This window comes from Macrobrachium rosenbergii, chromosome 6 (assembly GCF_040412425.1).
Source record: "Macrobrachium rosenbergii isolate ZJJX-2024 chromosome 6, ASM4041242v1, whole genome shotgun sequence".
In the NCBI taxonomy this organism is placed as follows: Eukaryota; Metazoa; Arthropoda; class Malacostraca; order Decapoda; family Palaemonidae; genus Macrobrachium; species Macrobrachium rosenbergii.
The window spans coordinates 51,575,707-51,596,316 of NC_089746.1; the positions used below are offsets into that span (position 1 = coordinate 51,575,707).

Sequence of the window (20,610 nt, forward strand, 5' to 3'; positions counted from 1 at the left end):
AATACAAAAAAATTCTGATGTCACATAGAGGTATCTATCCCAAAATCACTGCATAAAACTGGTATATTAGGCCACTTTCGAATACCATTTTTACATAAAATTTTCACCTAGACCCTCCACCCTCAACAGCTTAGTACTTTGGTGAAATGGGGAACCTGCATGGTGGAAGGACTTACTGGACAATAGTGGTGGACTAGCTTTTCTACCCAAGTAGGTCCAACCATGCTTGAGGCCAATTAAGAGTGCCCAGACAAAAACTAGACCAGTTTGATTCATTGCTTTTAATCCCTTGGTCTCTTAACATAGTGTTGACTACACACTGAGTTTAATGAAAGGTGGGATTACAACAGTACACCTCTCCACCCATAGCATTGATAAGCTCCTAACATGGTTGAGCCAGGAAAGACATTATATCAAACCTTGCACTTGGTGCTGGGTCACCTCCAAGGATTGAAGACCCTTAAGGTACAAAGGGGTAAGATGTATATTCTGGTGGTTCTTTTAGGGTAGCCATTTATGAGAAATAGGGCCCCCTTTAGAAAACCAGAGTCCATACTGGACCAATCTTATTTTATTTGTATCACGAATAAAATTTTAAAAGAGGTAATAAACTAGAACTATCAAAGGAAACAATAGATAACCGTACTCCACAGAAAACAAGCTGAACACTCGAGTACCATAGCTATCAAATTGGAAGAAAAAGGCAAGAGAGACAACATTTTAAAACAAATCCTGCCCCATGTAAGTTCAAAGCTGTTTTGGTCCTGACAACTGGCAATGATGCTCAGTCCTGAAGACATAGTATCTTATAGAAGTCTATAAAATGATGACTCCCACCAGAAATTAAGCACTGAATGGCCATAGTTGCCCCAGTGCCTGGCATATATACCTAAAATCCATAAATCAATCAATCAATCAATCCCACCAGACATGACCTTTCAGTTAACAAATGAATGAGCTGTTAATTTAAACAAGCCAGTCAGAAACTTTATATAAAAAAAATCAGTGGTAGACTAAATGTAAACAAACTATCAAGAAAATCAGTGGTAATAAACTAAATGTATACTGGATGTGGTAGCGCCACCAGTGTGCACCTCATGCAGTGCACTGTAGGCATTACTTAAGCATCTATGCAGGGTCCCTTTGGGCCCTAGCTGCACCCCCTTTCACTCCTTTTACTGTACCTCCATTCATATTCTCTTTCTTCCATCTTACTTTCCACCCTCTTCTAACAACTGCAATGTTTTCCTCCTGTTACACCTTTAAAACCTCGTACTCTCAATTTCCCTTTTGGTGCTGAATGACCTCATAGGCCCCAGTGCTTGGCCTTTTGGCCTAAATTCTATATTCCAATTCCTAAACTAAACGTAACCATACATGATACGTAAAATTTATTGAAGGAACTCTTAATACTTCCTGGAATCTAGGAAAAAGAATTTCCAGATAAAAGCATACTTTGTCATTATGTCTCATAACATTCATGACCTTAAGTTATATGAAATACTAAGCAAGAAAACCAGAAACTCCAAAACTTGTTACTGATAGTTGAAGTCAGAATCAATGATAAACCAAAATTGAACTCCGTGGACAAAATAAAAGGTTTAAGAGATCATATGTACTGAAACCTAAAAACAGTGTAGGTGCTGTTGCACTAATAAAGAAGAAGGTGCAGTTTGTAGCTAAGAAAATGCAAATATCCTAAATAACTAATGTATGGTGAGTGAGTTCTTCATTTAATTCCAACTTTGTTCTTCAAAGTTAAAATTTCTGAAAAATAGAAATGGTTTATGTTGGCAAGAAAGGCCAAATTAGATAAGTGTAAGAAAATCTACAACTTGGTACTAAGTAGATCTTATTCAGAGCAAATGGAAAACCAATAAATGAAGACAGCTAACAATTGAGTCAAGAAATAATGGATGATGTCCACTCAAATCCTTTTAAAAGCACTATAAACCGTGGAGGTCAACAGGGAAACAACTAAAGAGATTAATGTACAGTTCATGCGATAAAAGATACCATTGGAAACTGGAACTCCCAAAATTAAAGGAAAAAATTATGAATAAAGTGATACTAGACATCTGTCAGACCAAAATCAACATAATCTTTAGGGGGATGGTGCCATCACTGCACCTCATGCAGTGCACTGTAGGTATTACTTAAGGTTCTTTGAAGTGTCCCTATGGACCCTAGTTGCAACCCTGTTCATTCCTTTTAATATAATTCTGTTTATATTCTCTTCTTCCATCTTACTTTCCACCCTCTCCCAACAACTGTTTCATGGTGCAACTCAGGTTTTTCTCCTGTTATAACTTGAAAGCCATTTTACTCTCAATTTCCCTTTCAGCGCTGGATGACCTCATAGGTCCCAGCGCTTGGCATTTGGCCTAAATTTTTTATTCCATTCCAAAAACAACATACAACAAAGGGAAGAATTTAACTAAAGAAAATTAACAACCAACCACAGTAATGGAAAATGTAAAAAATTAAGCCATCACCATCAGTAGCATCAAAACTAACCGATCACCCATACCCAAGCAAAAATGCTTATAGTGTACATCAATTTCAATACAAGCCATTATCACTACAAGCACATACTCAGACAACAGAAAATCTAATACTGTAACAGTAAAAACACACAGCAAAACATGATCTCTGCAGCTTGTTTTATAGAGATGTAGTATCAAAGAATGACAACAATCTGACTATCTACTGTATACATAATTTATGCAACAAATATATAATAAAGCAGAAAAAATGGGCTCCTGGCTAGACAACATTTTGGAATTCAACTTAGTGAAGAAAATGAGTACATACGGAAATGCTTATCTGTCAATAATCCCATTACTTCATCTGACAAGTACTTGCTAGCAAACTCATGAGATCATAAAGACGGTAGTTCAGAACTACAGTATACACATACAAGAAAATAGCATGTAAAAATCCTACTAATTACATCGAAAGTTAATAGTAATGGATTTTAATGCCCTCATAATTTGGAAGTAGATAGCACTAAACTCCACAGTGAGCTATGAATGAATTTGAATGGGCTTGGCTGTATACAGTAAATGATAGCGAGACAATTTTTTTCTAACCCATGGATATTTACAACTGCTGATATGCCTGTGCCCATCTTTTAGATGGGTTTGAAACGACCGGGGTGTAAGCGGTACTCTGTTGAGAGTGACCATATTTCAATGATATTTCATCTTTACAAAACAGCCCTACTGAAATTGCTCGACACTATAATGTTAATAAAACCAACCACATAATAAAAATATAAACTACGCAAATTACAGACCAACATCCCTTTGAGTAGTTGTTCATGCAAAGTAAGGGAAAAAATGGTGAACAGTAGGCATGCTTTGTAACACTATAAGTCTCAGATTGCATCCACTACTCAATAAACACACACTAGGACCCCCTCACATAGAGAAGACCATATTCATAAGGGTTTGCATGTAAGCAAATCAGAATAGCAATTTTATTTGATATATAGAATGTATATGATATTACTTGCCAAAATCACATCTTTAATATATACTTCAGATTTCACTGAATTTCCAAGCTATTTGCCAAAAACCTACTATGAAATTGAACATTCCAGGCATGTACGGACATTGCTAATCCAGTCAGATTTAAATTAGAAGGGTTCCTCAAGGAAGTGTACTCTGTCGCCTGATTTACCCAAGCAATGAATACATCTCACCAAAAAACTACTGTATCTACTTGCCATAAGGATAATCTTTATGTAGAATACTTTGCAATTCATTGTGTGCATTTTTTGTAATTCTCTAAAATACTAAACCTTGCTATTTCTAAGATAGAAAAATAGGCGTTTCCAGTTGGGTTTCTACTCTCTACTGAAAAACCTAAGAGCCAATATGTTTTAAATGAATAATAAGCAGAATCATAATTATTATGAACCAAGTGAAAACGAGATCCAGTACTGTTATTCCCTTCTGTCCATCCGTGAAATTGTCTGTTTTTTATGCCTATTCAAATTGGAAATCCCACATAACCTATGTGAAAGGGAAAAGCAAAAACACTCCTAACCTCAGCAACTTCACTGCCAATAAATTAACAGTACAGTAATAGCACTACATAAAGCAACTGATTTTTCCATAAGAGATTATGAATGTTAATTATATGGCTTGGCATAGACACTTGCCCTAATACCTGATGAAAAACCACTTCGGTCTTCTCATCCAAAATGTTATCCCATCATTGCAAGAACTGCCACCTCTTGGATAATGAGTTGAGTAAATGTATGCACATTTACACTGTCCTACTAAACCAATAATTGGGCATATGCTCACAAACATTAATAACATACTGGAATATGCATGAAGTAAAGGTCCACACTAATTAATATTGAGGTTCCAAATCTTTATCAGGTTTAATGATTTGCTGCCTTATCACCTAACAAATCAATTTTCTTTAGTATAGCCTACCATACCTCATCTCCACAAAAAATTGTAGTTTATAAGTGTTATAGAAGCCCTTAAAACTGCTGTTCCAAAAGTCTTATTTAAGAGCAAACTAAGGTTTTCAATAAACAATCTATAGGAAGCTTATATGCATGATGAATAGAGATCTTTTCCCATGTGTACAAAAAGGGCATGAATGATGGCAATAAAGCAGCCAATAATGCAACAGAACTATTATGTCCAGAACAAACAAAATTCCAAGAACACCATGTCTGAGTTCTGCATTTCTATCCTGACTTTGAACTGGCAACTCTCATTTGACCCATGGATATGTAATGGATAACCCACGATCCAATAATTGTATGTATAAAATGCAAGTTAATATTTATGGATAAAACACTTTTTTTTTTTAAAGTCCAATCTTCAACCAACAGCAAATGTCAGAGTTTTAGGAACATGTCTGTTAAGGAAAATTTGTCAATGTCTTCCTTATTTTCAACTTACAGTTACCAAATTTTTAGAGATCTACAGTTTATTAAAAGTTTAAAATTCCATTATTACAGACATTTTGTTTGGACCACCCCTATAGAGTATTCAACTGTTGACTGAGGTTGTCTAGTTAAACAAGCTATGAATATGCATCCCCCTTGGATTAAACACACACAGTTTAATGTATAAGTTAAAAATTTAGTGTCTGGAAGCGTTTTAATTACCATAATGCATTAAAACTCATAGCTACATAGCTGTATTTGGATCACTTTTTCCTGTATGTACTAAAGCCTTAAATTTACAGTATACTGAACATACCTTAACACTCTTATAATGAAGAAATACCTTTAATCCATGGACAGCGTTCAAGTTCTTTACAAAAAAAAAAAAAAATTATGGAGATACTTAAAAGTTTTATCAGGCTATCTGATGCAAGTACAATGAAATTAAATTTATGAGACCATTTAATACCCATCATCCAAACTGTATTCCTTATTCCTAGGCTTAATCTTTGATATATCTTTGTTTGCAAGCATATACTTCGTTAGAAAAGGTTAAGAATAAAAAAGCCTTAGATGATGCGAAACTGACAATAGGATTTTATGTGAATGCTAATATTTCAGTCAATAGTGAATGACAAGTTTAGTATGGGGCAGATCCAATCTTTCAGAAAAAGATTTTCAGTTTAACCCAATTAAAAAACCATTTGGCACGTCTGTAATGATGCTTTCGTTAGGTTTAAACTGACCACCATGTTAATAACTCAACTGTCGTAGGGTTGGCCAAAGGGTTCGTTCTCATTAATTACATCAATCTCACTCAAAAACTGAAACAACTACACAGGCCCATGTAATATGTTTAAATATTTTTCTTCATCCCAGAGGTTATTTGTCACACCCATGGGTTAAACGGGTGTAAACAAGTGTCTCCAGTTTGAAGACAGGACAACATTATTTCAATAAGGCATTCCTTTTGAAATAAATCTCATAATTCATTTTCATTAATATATTGTCAGATTAATCATTCAGTGAGGCTTGCCATTCATTAATAATGAAAGGTTTAAGATAAACAGCAGCAAAAACTCATAAGATTAGTTACAATATTTGATTTGGTCATAGTAATTACTGCTTTGTCTGTATCAACATCATCATTTCCTTCCATACCTACATGAGTAGGGATCCGCCATACTTCAACTTAATGCTATCTTCATACAGGCTAATTTGAAGAATTAAATATACTGGGGATAAAGTTTCTTAGGGCAATTCTGAGGGGCTTCTAAAGCACTACTGAAGTCATGACAGCATAATCTAAACTGCTGACCACATTGCGGACAGTTTTGCTGTAAAACTTCAGCAACTGGTAAAAAGAGCTGGTTTCTGTATTACTGGATGCTGCTGGAGCAAATCCCACAACAAATCAAGATTTGGGGCCATCACTGTAATTATATAGTTCAGGCCCTTACTTTTTGGGTTCTAGTTTGTTATTTATGATGCTAAAGAGTACACGGATTATTTTTCTATAAAGTTGAAGTACACACTGATTCATGGTTTACACAATCCAGAGAGAAAGGGCTTTAACTCTGGAGAAATTTTGAAAAAATGCTGTTTACTAACTGGGAATGCAGAGTAAAAAATTTTAACTGGTCAGAATAAACTATTTTCACAATCATTTCTAAGCAGTAATAAGTCTGGTACTGGAAGAATTCTTTGTATTTTTTCATTCACTGAGCTGTGTAGTTCTAACTGGGAAGGGTAATTTTGTTTGTTGTGAAGAGGTGCCTTGTTCAGAACTTGTGGAAATATAAGAACCTGAGAGGGATAATGTTGTTATCCAAGGGTGATGAAATGAATGCATGCATAAGAGGAAAATATAAATAAAAAAATTCCAAGAACATGACAGTCAAGAGAAACAGTATAAAAAAGGCAGAACCACATTCAAATGGAGGGGACAAACGAAGTTAGGATTTTTATTTAGGTTTGAGATATTTTTGCAAAAGACCAGGATCTGCACATACAAGGAAACTAGTAAAGAACAGTTACAACAGATGCTAAAAGTAATTAAGTCATGAATCCTTACCAACTTTGTGCTAACATTAGAAAAAAAAGATATGTAATTTACTACAGTATATTTCGGCATGATCAACAAAATGCCATACATGAAGGAATCATGGCAAAAAAATAAAAAGAGCCACTGGATTAGTAACAAGTAACATTGTGCATAATTCCACATACAAAAGAACAGGCGTGGAAGTTCATAACCCTGTTATGCCAAACCTACAACTGAAATATTACCAATTTCAAATGAGAAAAAGTATGAAAGGACACTACAGACTAGTAACAAAGTGAAGAGGAAAGAATGAAAGCTATTGGCTTGTGAACAGGCTTTATTACATACAAAAGTGCTAAATTAGTGTACCAGTACAGTATATGAAATTGAGACCAGTCACCAAGTGCATGAACCAACATGCAAACGGGAGAGCTGAATTTCAGTGACAATAACTTCCACGGATAGGGTCATGCTTGAGTACTTTTCTACAGATTAATGTGAAAGTATAGAATGCTGCATGATCCGCTGAACTATCATGCATGGCATTCAGAAATGTTTTAACTTTCAAAGGTTATTCTCATATGTTTCAGTGAACAATATTTCTGCTACAATATACTTAAGGAAAACTACATCACTTGAGCCTTTCAATAAATATATCCAGAAGCAGATAATGTCATGGTTGTACCTTAACCTATTATTAAGTATAGTAAAGTACTACAATCATACATGGGCAAAATATTATTTCTAGAATTACCGATTTTAAACCATTTGACTGCATCCAGTAAAAAAAAATTAAATTGTCCTTATAATAGTTTAACTTTACTTGCATCCAAGCTGAAATTTTTTAGAAGAGATGACAATCGACTCTGAAAAGAAAAAAATAAGTTCATCAGAAAAACGTAACAAAAAATAAAGATTTTCTGTTGCATTGTTTAATGATCAATATCTTTAATTTCCAATTAAATAAATATTCCATCTCAACTAAAGTTAGTTTCTTATTAGAGCACGTGTTTGAGCTCTAGTATATTAGATAACTAAGTCTGTGGCAAGTAAAAAGTGCGTTATTTATCATAACTCAATTAGTTCTAATGATATGCAAAATATATGGGATTTAAGAATGATTTCATTATAGCTACTGTTTTAAAAGTACATTTATGTAGTACTCTGGTAAAGGTACTGTTAATTTTGTATTCCATGAATATACATTCTGCTACTTAGCAGCAATATTGCAGTATACAACAAAATAATATACAATAGTTTTGCACTAAATTTAGTAAATTCCTAACAAGTCACTTAATCCAAGTCCAATTCAAACATTAAGTCATGCTAAATATCTTGGGCTAGTTTCTGTAGGCAAATACTGTACATATAAAAGTCCAACTTTTGGAATGCTAAAGACTTTTAAATCTTGAACTTGTGACAACCATAAGCCAAAATACGAGCATATAAAACCCAAATCTTGGAGTCGGGTATGTTAACTGTGGGATTTCAGTTTTTTATCTCACTGTGCAGAGGAATGGATGTATGCATAAGTTGATTTCTAACTCACGCAGTGCATAGCCTGTGTTGCTCTCTCTACTTTCATCTTTTGTTTAAAGCCCTTGCACCAGGTGGGCAGGATGTGGCATTTTAAGATTTAGATAAACATCACACTGAAAAAAGCTTTCCCCAGCAAACAGAGGAGGAAATCACTAACAATGTTGAAAAATTAAGCCTCTTCCAAATACAGAAGCGGCAGAGGAAGCGGACGGTGTTAATAAAGGGTTTTAGTAGTAAATTCAAAACTCAAGCTTTAAAGAGCTTTATTGAAAACAACACTTTTGATCAAGCCTCTAATGCACAGTATGAACCTGTTTTTGTTGAGGACTGCAGTCATTAAAAACAGTGATCACTGGAGAGCCATTGGAAGTGGAAGTTTCTTTACCCTACATCCACTTGCAAATGATTCCTCCATCGTCACCCTTCCTCTCTTTGGAAACTCCGATTCCTACCTTTCATGTCAAAAGGTAAGTATGCTTCATCTCCTTGTCACATTATTTCTGAATTCATTGCCTACTTTAAATTACCACATTATTTCTGAATTCATTGCCTACTTTAAACTACCATCATGAGCCCTCTGCCTCTTACCAAAAAGGCTAAGAGGATCACAATCCTCCTAAACTGCTGATTCCATCCTCCAACTCATTTCAAGCCAGAGATCCCCAGGCCCATAATCCTAAAGCCTGGCAGCAATAACTCACAACCCAGTGGTCCAATACCACTATTTTCAACAATCACCAGTATCACAATCCTGAGGTATCCAAACTCACAACCCCTTACACCTTATCAACCCCTGAGGGAGAAGACTAACATTCTCACTGTAGTTCATTCAGTTTTTACTAATTCCTTCATAACTCTTTATATATGATATGGATGATGGACTCATCATCATTACACTTTTTATGTCAGATTTACCCTTATGGGTTTGGTATGAAATGGATTAAACATGTTTCACATAGAAAAACTGTAGAGTTCCCTTCTTTGAATAGTCTTAGTTAACAAAATGTGTGCGTCAGCATTTCAAGTTTTGATTGTAAACCGTTCTTTGGGCTACTTAAACGTTGAGCATAACTTTTTATCCTTGGCTAAGGCAGTGTTCTACTGCTGTACTGCCTTTTCGCCTTTGTTACTCTCTCTAAATCTATACCTTTCCAATACGTTCTCAAAACTAACTCTCCCTTCATACTTGATCATTGAGGTCTACTCATACCAGTGAACCCCTCGCAGTGGCACTCGTCAAAGATTATCATCACCTTTATCATTCCATCTCATTTGATATTTCGCCATTGACCTGTATGCCTACGCCATTTTTCTGGTTTTGGTATCATTCAACCAGCACTGATCTAATGTGTTACTCCAAATTGTTTTTGGGGTTGGTCCTTTGTATATTACGTCTGTACACAGCCATTTCGTGTTTCTCCTGGCTAGTGTGCCCACTTCCCTACCATACTTCCAGCATTTATTGTCCTCTACTTTACAGGTAGAATCTTCAAGCCCCATGAATATTTAAAGGCTGCAAGATGCTGGGGGTTACTTCGCCTGGATTACCCATTGCTAATGTTATTCTATGTAGAAAGTATTCACTCCAACATCATTGACGAAAGTCATACATGATATCCAATGATAACGCTATATATTATCGTCATACAAGATGATATCCAAATGATAACGCTAGATAGTAATGGCTAGTATTAAATCACTCCATAAACCATGGGCCTGGCATTCTTGACATCTGCTTACATAACTTATTGTGTAAGAATTAAGGCAAGTGTTTTCAACACTCGTTTATTCTTTTTATAATCAATATCAACACATAACAGTCCTACATATAGCCTATACATAAAAACTCTTATCGATGATGTATAATGAAATTCTAAAGTCTACAGTCACTGTATGAACATTATTCATTTTTTTCTCTCCCTTATGACACTGACCATACAAACAAGGTCTGGGTATGAAGCTTCGCAACAGATTTGGTTAGAATGTATCCTTTGCATGGCCTTGTTGCATTTACTGAATGGTCAGAGCCGGGGAGGTTGTTTCCTACACCGATACCCCCAGGTTTCTAAATGATTCGTATACAATAATGTCTGCGAGTATGGAAAAGGAAAGCAAGCTCTCTTGGCACCATCTGTGACCGTACACACGCATCCTACAATATAGTGGAAAAAAAAAACCGCTACAAGCCAAAAAACAGAATTTGACATAACTTTCTGCAATAGGGGAAACAAAAAAAAAAACCAAGGCAGTGCACATGATTTACATAATACAGTTACAAGTTTCTATGAAAGCAGTGACCCTAGTAACAATTGCACCTGCAGGACAACCCTTAAATGCTCAAATGGATGAAAATTTTTTTTTCAAATTGCATTTGATGAAAGCAATATATAAAATCTCACCATGTAACTCGATTTCAAGATTTGTTGGAAGAGACCATGGTCCCATACGACGAAACGTTTAAATAACACGCACTGTCTCCCTGAGAACTAGTTTGCAACTGAAGTTACTTTAACCTAAGACACGTACGGTAGTAACTTTTCCCTTTGTGGGCGGAGGTTTCGCTCTTCGTTAACTAGCGCTTGGCTATTCAAGTAGCTATTCAGTATTGTTCAAATTAGGCAGTTTAAGCATACTGTAGGTGGAATAAGGTTTGTAATTTTCACGGGGGACACCTAAAGCAAAACTTCGTGCCGATGTATTTCTAAGTGGTAAAACTTTCGAAGTCATGTAAATAGCCAGACTTTTTGGTTCCGTCCGTACTAAAGGAAGTGGATTTACTTTTCTTACTTAGATCTACTGTACTCGACATTACCCATTTCCTAAACTTCAAGCCCTACACAATTTCATGTGTGACAAAGGGGTCCACTAAACAATTTTAAAACAACTGTTAATAATAATAATAATAATAATAATAATAATAATAATAATAATAATAATAATAATAAGGGATGCAAAGTGGATGAGTTACAAGTCATAAATTTACAGAGCTGCATTACTCGATGTGTTTCCCTGAAGATATAAAAATCAGCCCTGTGCTTTCTAAGGTAATGCTTTGAATGTATGACAGAAACCATAACTATGATATATATGGGAACTATATGGATAAGCACATACATACCCTCTTCATGATCTAGAGTTATTCCCCTCCATTTATATAATGTTCATTACATTTCTTAACTAGGTTAAGACTAGAAAACGAACGCCAATAGTTATCTGGACTCACCTGAATATTGACCGTTAGAAGATAACCTCGAATAAACAAATCCTTGTTGCTTAACCAAGCATATGAATCGATTGGGATATGTCGAGCACTCTCTAGCATTTGACTTGACGTCTGGAGAACTTGAGCTGGATATTGACGGACGACATCGCAGGCGATGAGCAGTTGTATATATAACAAGTGTCCTCTGATATACAAAGATGGTGGCACCCTCAGAAGAGCTTTTCCGAGGGCATCTGCGCAACGCTGCTTTGCTGTAAAAAACGTCGTTGTTCCTTGTGCTTTGAGGCTAAGAAAAGTTGCTTGGATCGTCTGGAATAAATTTTGAGACCTCTTACTCACTCCAAAATCTGGCAAAGCCTTGCTTAAAGCCATACAATGGGTCATTGCTTTGTGAGTCATACAAACTCCGGTGTTTAGAACTGTTTTCACCATGTCTTTACTGCTGTTTGTAATGGTGCTGGTGGTGCACACAGCAGTTGAGAAGGCATTGTGTGCTACTGAACTAACCATCCAAGTGGCGTTACTGACTGTTCCTACAGCTGCCATTGTCACAGATTTCCCAAGTTGTACACTGTTAGATGAGCAGTACCTGACAGCATCCATCCCATTTACAGTAATGACTGAGTAAGCATTACCAGCAGTCTCGATTACTGCTGTGCTAATTATGCGCGGAAATTTGACGGCGGTCTCCAAGAAAAATCCTACGTTCTTCACTACAACAGAATGTGCTGCGGTAGTGGCACTGGTTGCTTTCTGAACGTATGAAATATCATGTAAAGCGTAGAACCATTTCACAGATCGGTAATCGCCATTCCCAACCTAGAACAAATTATCATTCATCAGTTTATCAGTAGGTATTTTCTTTATATATTTAAAAAAAAAAGATATCTAGTAATGAATACCGCAGACAAAAGAGCTGTTCATTTCCAATAATTCTCTCGTTTCATCTATCCAGTTACGTTTAACATCTTTCTTTTCATACTCCTAGCAAGGTCCAAAGACTCCCAGTACTTTCGAATTATGCACTCTTTTCCCCATCCTATCATCCTCCATTATTTCCACATGACAGAACCATCTAATCCATCATTTCACCTACTGCTACCCTCTAGAAAATTTCTACGCATATCCTCACTTCTCACCCTTTCATTCCATTCTTACGCTGCAGATGCCACTTCAACAGTTCACTCAAACCTTTCGCTAAAAGTTCAGTTAGGCTACAATACTTCAACACTGAGACACATTACTTTTAAAAACACTTACCAGATGCAGTGGGTAAATGACAATATCCTCATCTTCTTCATTCCCATTATTATTACTCTTCAACATGCGCATGGCAGAACGTCTTAATCTGCCTTGAGTCTTATACGCCAGAGAGAAGGCTTTTGAACTAAGGTTTCCTTCATAGCCGTCTGAGGAAGAGATTAAATAAGCTTAACCAATAACCATTTTCAAGACGATTTAGTAAAACTGATTCTGCTCGTGTACTGAAATGCAATATTATGGATAAATACAATATCATATAAGACTTTATTACAGACTTCACACTGCTGTTCTAAGTTTATGACCATTTCACAGATTGGCTGACTAAATTTGTCATTTTTAATTTGTTTATTATATTACCCGATGCGTTGAAGACATAAAAACTTAGGATTATAGTCCAATATTAATTGTTATTGTCCACCTAAACGGTTTTTAATCTTCATCCCGTCCACGTGCCAATGAATTACGCATCGTTTGAAACTTTAGCTGACTGTAGTTAAGACATGGTGATTCACTCCTTTGCTACCCTTTACTGATCTCTGAATTAATTTACTTTGTATGAATTGGCAATTTTGGTTGGTACTTTCAGATACATATTCATCATTATTGTTGTATTTTATCCGGTACCCAAGCATTTATCAATTAATTTTATGTTTCAAAATAGAATATAGAATTTAGGCCCAAGGCCTAACGCTGGGACCTACGAGGTCATTCAACGCTGAAAGGGAAATTGAGTAGAAAGGTTTGAAAGGTGTAACAGGAGGAAAACCTGGCAGTTGCACTATGAAAGAATTGTCAGGAGAGGTAGTAAGATGGAAGAAAGAGAGTATGAACGGAGGTACAGTAAAAGGAATGAAAGGAGTTGCAGCTAGGGCCCGAAGGGACGCTGCAAAGAACCTTAAGTAATGCCTATAGTGCACCGCGTGAGGTAAACTGACAGCACTAACCTCCTACGGGTGTGTTTCAATATGACTCTCCGTATTAGGCTTCAAGTATAGGCTATTGCGCACGAGTTTCTGGTTTATCCCTGACACGTTTTCTTCTTTGTTTAATAAACTTGGTAACTACATTATGAGTAATGGAATGGAATGGAATATCAGATTTAGGCATAAAGCCAAGCGCTGGGATACATTATGAGTAGACTTCACCTGTACTGGGTAGTGAGTGCCCTAAGCTCCCTAATGCGTGGTATCCACACTGAGCGTTCTGGTGAATTCCGTAAACTTCGTCGTTTTCTTCAATAATCTAAAGAACTGATAGATTAATTTGAATTCTATTTGCACTGAATTCTATCACGTTTGTTTAATTTTCTTCACATTAAGAGTTTGTTCTTCAAGTGTGGGTTTGGGATTCAACTGGTTTTTTTTGACGTGGGATGGTGTAACCCTATCTTTTTGTCTTTTACTTTTTACATAAACTTGTGGCCTCTCTTCTGGTCTTTTATTTTTTACATAAACTTGTGGTCTCTCTAGTGTGTGTAGCTAGGCACTATTAAGCAACCACGCGCTGGATATTTTCTTACCGCCTTCTTTGAAGTTCTCTCTGCTCTGTGCAGGGTTCATACACTCAGATTTTATGTCACTGAGAGCTGCCTATTCATTTTGTGTGGAGACTTCCTCCCCGACTCTTGTGTTGTTCATTTGTCTTGTGGTACATTAGTTACTCGCTAATATTTAGCCTTACTTTTGTCTTGCTTCTTAGATAGTCATTCCTGTCGTTGCTTGCAGTACTTTTTATTTGTGTTGACACATAGAAAGTGAACATTCTTTCTATCATGCGTAGTGATGCTCACCACAGATAATACCTTTTGGTGTTCCGCAATTTAATCTAGTATTGTGGTTACTTGATTCACATTAGCAACAATTAACATTTTAATGGTAATTTTTGTTTGTGTGCATGAACATATTTGTGGCAATTTTTGCATCGAAGTCGGTGAGGTATAGTTTCAGAGTTCTCTGTTTGGTCCAAATATTTTTTCCGTATGAATCTCGTAATATACAGGAATATTGTCAATTGACTCGCTCTCCTCTTCATGTTTGGACAAAACTGCTTCTATAATCTTGATTATGTAAGCCCAATATATATTTGAATAATTAGGAAGTCCACTTCTCAATTAAATAAAGGTACGACATATCTAAATCCAACTTGTTTAGCAATTTGCTGTTTAACAGCTGACGGAGCCCCGTAGGGGGTTAGTGCCGTCAGTGCACCTCTTGCAGTACACTAGGCATTACTTAGGGTCTTTGCAGCGTCCCTTCGGCCCCTAGCTGCAACCTCCTTCATTCTTTTACTGTACCTACATTCATATTATCTTTCTTTCATCTGTCTTTCCACCGCCTTCTGACAATTGATTCATAGTCCAACAGCGAGGCTTTCCTCCTGTTACACCTTGCAAACCTTTCTACTCTCAATTTCCCTTTCAGGACTGGATGTCCTTATAGGTCCTAGTGCTTGGACTATATTCTCTGTTCTATTCTTTAGCAGTTGAAAAGTCCATAATCAACTACGACTGTCAGGTAGCCTTACCTGCATGATGAATATCGCCTTCGGCTGGAGGGAGGTAAGTGTCCACTGCATGATGGGCTGAGTGTAAGACAGATTCGGCTATTTGGATCAAAGCTCTCCCATAATCGGTGGCTGAAGCGCGATCAACCTGCAATGAGATACACAAGATCTACAATGTTAGTCGGAGGACTGAGAATTCTTTTCATAAATGTAACTAAAGATGCTCGAAGTTAAGTCTGAGCCCAAAGTTTGACGTGAAAAATCGTTCTCCCAAACAAAGATCGTTATCTATATCAGCTGGTAAAGAATCGGTTGTGAGAAAAATTATTAAATAAATCAAAGAACGTGAAAGAAAGACTTTCCACGCTCAGAAGTTGTTGTTAATTCTAAATTTCGTGTCATAAACTCAGGAAGCTTTGCTCTATACAAAGAATGACAAGGATAGCATTCATTTTCGTAAATCAATGATTTATAAAAAGTGAAAAAACATTTTACAGGATCCGAAGATAGCCATGCGTTTCTAAGTGAAGCTTATAACTATACACTTGTATCCTCGACAAAAGCTTCCAGGAACAAAATTTTAGATTTATTAGTAAGATGGGGCTGCAACAAAGTCGAAACATAACTGGTATGATTATTAACTTATAAATCATGTGAAATTTGGCTTAAAACTGAAAATCATTTCCTGGTCGAACAACTGATAAACATTAATATACACAAAGATAATGGTTAACTTTGGACTCAAAGAGAAGTCCTGAATAATAAACTTATATATAATAAACAATTATAAAATGTGTTTGCCGTCAAAGAAGCCGGATGGTCAATTCATTTATTCAAATAAAAATTATTTATTAGAATACATATTTAGTCTTTAACGTAATCCTCTCTAATCTCTACGTTTGTTGAAACTGCATGAATTCCTTTCTATCCTCCATGTTTGTCAAATCACCAGGTTCCGCAAATTCAATAGAAGAGCCTCATTTTAAGCAAAATGTTCAATTCGAGATACAAAAGTCTTTTCACGGCTGGCCGAAATGTCCGTGACACTCCTCCCTTCTCAGAATCATTACAAGTTCACAATACGACTCCTTAACAGGAGGAGACCTTGGCAATGTCGGAGGCGGCTTCTTTCTGTTATTTTTTCTGGAAATTAGCCTAACTGACACATTGCTGAAAAATTATTTCTTAGTTGGCATTAATTTCCAGCGGTTTACACGAATCCACTTTAATACATTTCTACAATTTGTATACTTGATTTACTGTAGGATGTTTCGGAACTAACGGAAATCACGTAAATTTATAATCATTTGACCTTCTGTTTGCTCCTCTGAGTAAAATTCAGGGCTGTCAGTGTAATGGAATGATATATTCTTAACGTTCACTCCTTCTAGAATTAGTCAAGTGTAAAATATATGCTGAGTAAATATAACAATGTGATATATCATTACACTTAATCTAATGCCTTCTAAGCTTTTACATGTACAGATCTCAAAAGGACAAACTCATTTTTCAATTGCAAAAGCCGTTGGGACAAGCCACCACAAGCCTACTTCTTGTCCTCAGGTGAAGAAATCAAGGAAAAAAAATGGGAAGGTACAAAAAATCAGTAGGACTCAGCAACGAACAGTTACTATTGGGCCAAAGACGACGTCAGGAATACGTTATCTGCAATCGAGCAATTGTGGATTTAGTCAGCACTTGTCTTTATGGGGAGACCCAGTGACAGAAGGGCCTCTTAAAGGATGAAATGAAATGGCAATTAAAAATGTGAAAAAGAAATTCATTTTAATGAAATCATCCTCAGCCACACGTTATTACAACTAATATCCTTCGGTAAAAACGTGATGCAAATGAAAACTGTAATGCGTACAGAAGTTTGCTGTTTCAGAGAAAACTTTTAACAGAACTGTGGTTGCAATGTTATTCCTCGAGGATCCAAAGAACAAGCAAGAACAGCATATCTTTCTTCGTACGAAATGTTGTACGTCATTCTTTTATCTTGTGCGCGCATCGGTGTTTTATGGCAGGTTCCTCAAAAAGTCTTCTTTTTTGAGATGAAAAGAAAGTCATAATTCTGTATTTTGCGAACATATTCCTACGTAAAAATTTGGACACCTTTTGTAGCCCCATCCGGGATTCGGTGCTCGTGGCTTGAATAAACTTGAATTTTCTTTCATAAGGAAGTTTTCAAGTAAGTTTCCTTTTTTTTATTTATTTTAGTAGCAGCTCCAGAAAAGAATTTTAAATGAACCCAACATATTTTCTTAATTATCTCCCCTTAGAAGGAAACGCAGTTCCCCATTAGCACAAACTGAATCCCCTTCACCCATAGATGCTTGTGCCAGGTATGACTGAAATTTGTTGAAATTGATCTTGGGTACTGTAGAAGTCGAAAAAGTTTACGCCGTACATACATACATGCATACATACAAGTTGCGACTCGAAAAGCTCTCCTGCTGTGAGCTCAGGTTAGCGAAATGGAAAAATAAATATATATTGCAAAACGAACTTTTCTACTTACTATGTTGTCTCGAAATATCTACAACGTTATTCTGAGCTAAAATAGCAAATGAAGGAATAACTGATGAATAATCGGCCTTGAATAAAATCGCTTCATAACAGGCAAGACTACAAGCTTCCCTCATTGCCTGACCTTAGCCACGCACGCCATTATCACAGAGCACAAAGAAACTGGCCAAGAAGAGGCAGCAAAATGGCTTCCTTGCAGACAGAATGGATAAGGTTTCCTCGACTTTTTGACCCCAGGAATTATAGTTAATGATTCAAGATGCATCATGTGCATATCGTTTCAAGGAAAGAAGACCGGGTGTGCATGACGTGATCCTTAACCAGGTCAGCTGAATTTAATTAGTACGAAATACTGACTGCGTAAAAGGTTTAGGCAAAAGGACAAGCGCTGGGACCTATGAGGTCATTCAGCGCCGGAACTGAAACTGGCAGTAAAAAGGTCTGAAAGGTGTAACAGGAGGTAAACCTAGTAATTGCACGATAAATCAATTATTAGGAGGAGGTGGAAAGAGAATATGAACATAGGTACAGTAAAAGGAATGAAAATGGTTGCAGCTAGGGGCCGAAGGGACGTTGCAAAGAACCTCAAGTAATGCTTACAGCGTACGGAATGAGGTGCACTGACAGCACTATTATGACGATGCAAGCACCTTTCTGACTGTCCTATATGATGAAAACCTTCCTTTCTGCAAAATTGGGCTACATGTGTTTACAGTTTCTCAACCTGTGCTCCTTCAGCAGAAGAGAAGAAAAACGAGGCCCGTAGGTCACTGTACTTACTTAAGCCACTTACTGCTTATGAGCATATGATCAAGATTTTCCTATACATTTCTATATACAACTCTGAACATTTATTGAACGTGATTTGAATAAAATTGAATACACGCTAAATAAAGAAGCTTATATACAAGTTTTTTCATTTTTGACATTCCTTACTTTCACAATGTCTTCGTTGTTCCTCCTTGGAAAGGGGCGTAGAAACCCCCGCACCTTTAGCCAGGGAATTCCTTGTGCCAAGTTTGGTTGAAATTGCTCCAATGGGTTTGGTGAAGTCGAAACTGTAAAAATTTTACGCCATTTGATCTAGTAGTTCTCGAGAAATCGAAAATTAAAAAAATTTACGTCATACATACATACAGACGATGACGGACAAACTCAGTCAGAAAAGCTCACTTGCTCCCAACTCAGGTGACCTAAAGAACAAAAACTAGCAGGCTAGAGGGGATGAAAAAAGGAGTAATTTGATTTGATTAACTGTAGGTTATCTGGCGTCACAACTACCAGGGTCACCGACGCCGAATACTAAATGTGATCTTTTCACTTTTATAAAATAAATACTTACCACATCCGAAGCACGAGCGACTAATGCTGATTTCAATGTCAGTGGTTTCGAGTGATGTTGACCACCAGCTATACTCCTCATAACAAAATGACGGGTTTCGTCGACTATCTGCAAGAAAAAGGAAAATACATGTTTAAGACAAACTTAGAAATAATCCCGTAAACCTTTGTTTAGCAACTTTCTCGCCTGCTAAAACCGTCCCTGGTACTCTTGCTATCCAGTTAAGAAAGATAAGCCTCGCTCACTTAAAAAAAAAAAAAAAAAAAAAAGTCTTGTTTTGAAGCAGGGAACGGTTTGTGCATCAGTGAGGAATTTCAGTATATTTAGTCTCTGGTCTCTAACAATATAATTAACTACTTCCGTAACTCATTTTTCTCATCTTTGTTTATCTTGCATATTTACATCATGGTCTCCACTGAAAAATCGTTGTTTTTTATTTATTTCCAATAATAATTTCACTACTCATGAACCTACTAGTCTACTTGTACGGTCTACGGTTCTTGTCCTAGAGACCTAAAAAAGAATTTATGATCATGGTTAGGTTATGTATATGATTATGTATATGATTTTTCATTTTGGTACAATTATTAACATGCACAGCTTTCATAAGTTTGCCATTATATACAGAATTATGACCAGCTCACCTCTTCGCACTACCATATGACAAAAACCTGCAACTGTCATATTAGAAACATTGCATTGATCAGAAAATACCTAAACGAAGATACTCTGAAAACAGCCATTTGCAACCAAATACTTTCGAAGCTTGACTACTGCATCGTTACATACTACGGTCTCCCTAACTACCTACTAAGGAAATTGCAAGGAGTACAAAATAGATCCGTAGGGTTAATAAAAGGACCACGTTCCCGTGACAGAATAACCCCAGCACTAATTGAGCTGCATTGGCTCCCAGTAAAAGCTAGAATAGAATATAAAATACTACTTACAGTCTTTAAAGCACTAAGATATGATGAACCAACATATCTCAGAAGCTGTTTAAGCTTCTTTAGACCCGAAATGAATATGGTAATCAGACATGCAAGCGAAGCATAGAGGCTATTTGAACCTTGAACAAATTGTAAGTCAGGCGTGAGAGCATTTGTACACTGCGCACCAACAAAATACCGCCTGAAGTGAAGAGCATACAAGAAGAATGCAAATTTAAAAAGGAACTAAAGACTCCTATTCTGCACGAGCTACGATACTGACGACAAAACACTGAAAGACAATTAGAAAATATAAGAAGC

The 20,610-nt window shown here is 36.5% G+C and overlaps 1 protein-coding gene across 2 annotated transcripts in view; it reads right to left on the reverse strand.

The window, feature by feature from the left end:
* LOC136839553 (uncharacterized) overlaps positions 1 to 20,610 on the reverse strand; it is a 35,225-nt gene that overhangs the window by 9,174 nt on the left and 5,441 nt on the right. The window contains exons 4-8 of one of the 2 annotated variants that reach the window (XR_010853379.1): positions 19,361 to 19,468; positions 15,511 to 15,637; positions 12,985 to 13,133; positions 11,725 to 12,543; positions 7,717 to 7,828 (exon numbers count right to left, since the gene is read on the reverse strand). Coding sequence is in view for 1 of the 2 variants with exons in the window: in XM_067105795.1 (XP_066961896.1) it covers positions 7,766 to 7,828; positions 11,725 to 12,543; positions 12,985 to 13,133; positions 15,511 to 15,637; positions 19,361 to 19,468 (1,266 nt within the window). In the remaining variant the exon portion in view is untranslated. Of the gene's footprint in view, positions 1 to 7,281; positions 7,829 to 11,724; positions 12,544 to 12,984; positions 13,134 to 15,510; positions 15,638 to 19,360; positions 19,469 to 20,610 lie in introns of those variants that run through there. The other variant, XM_067105795.1, reaches the window with a different exon arrangement.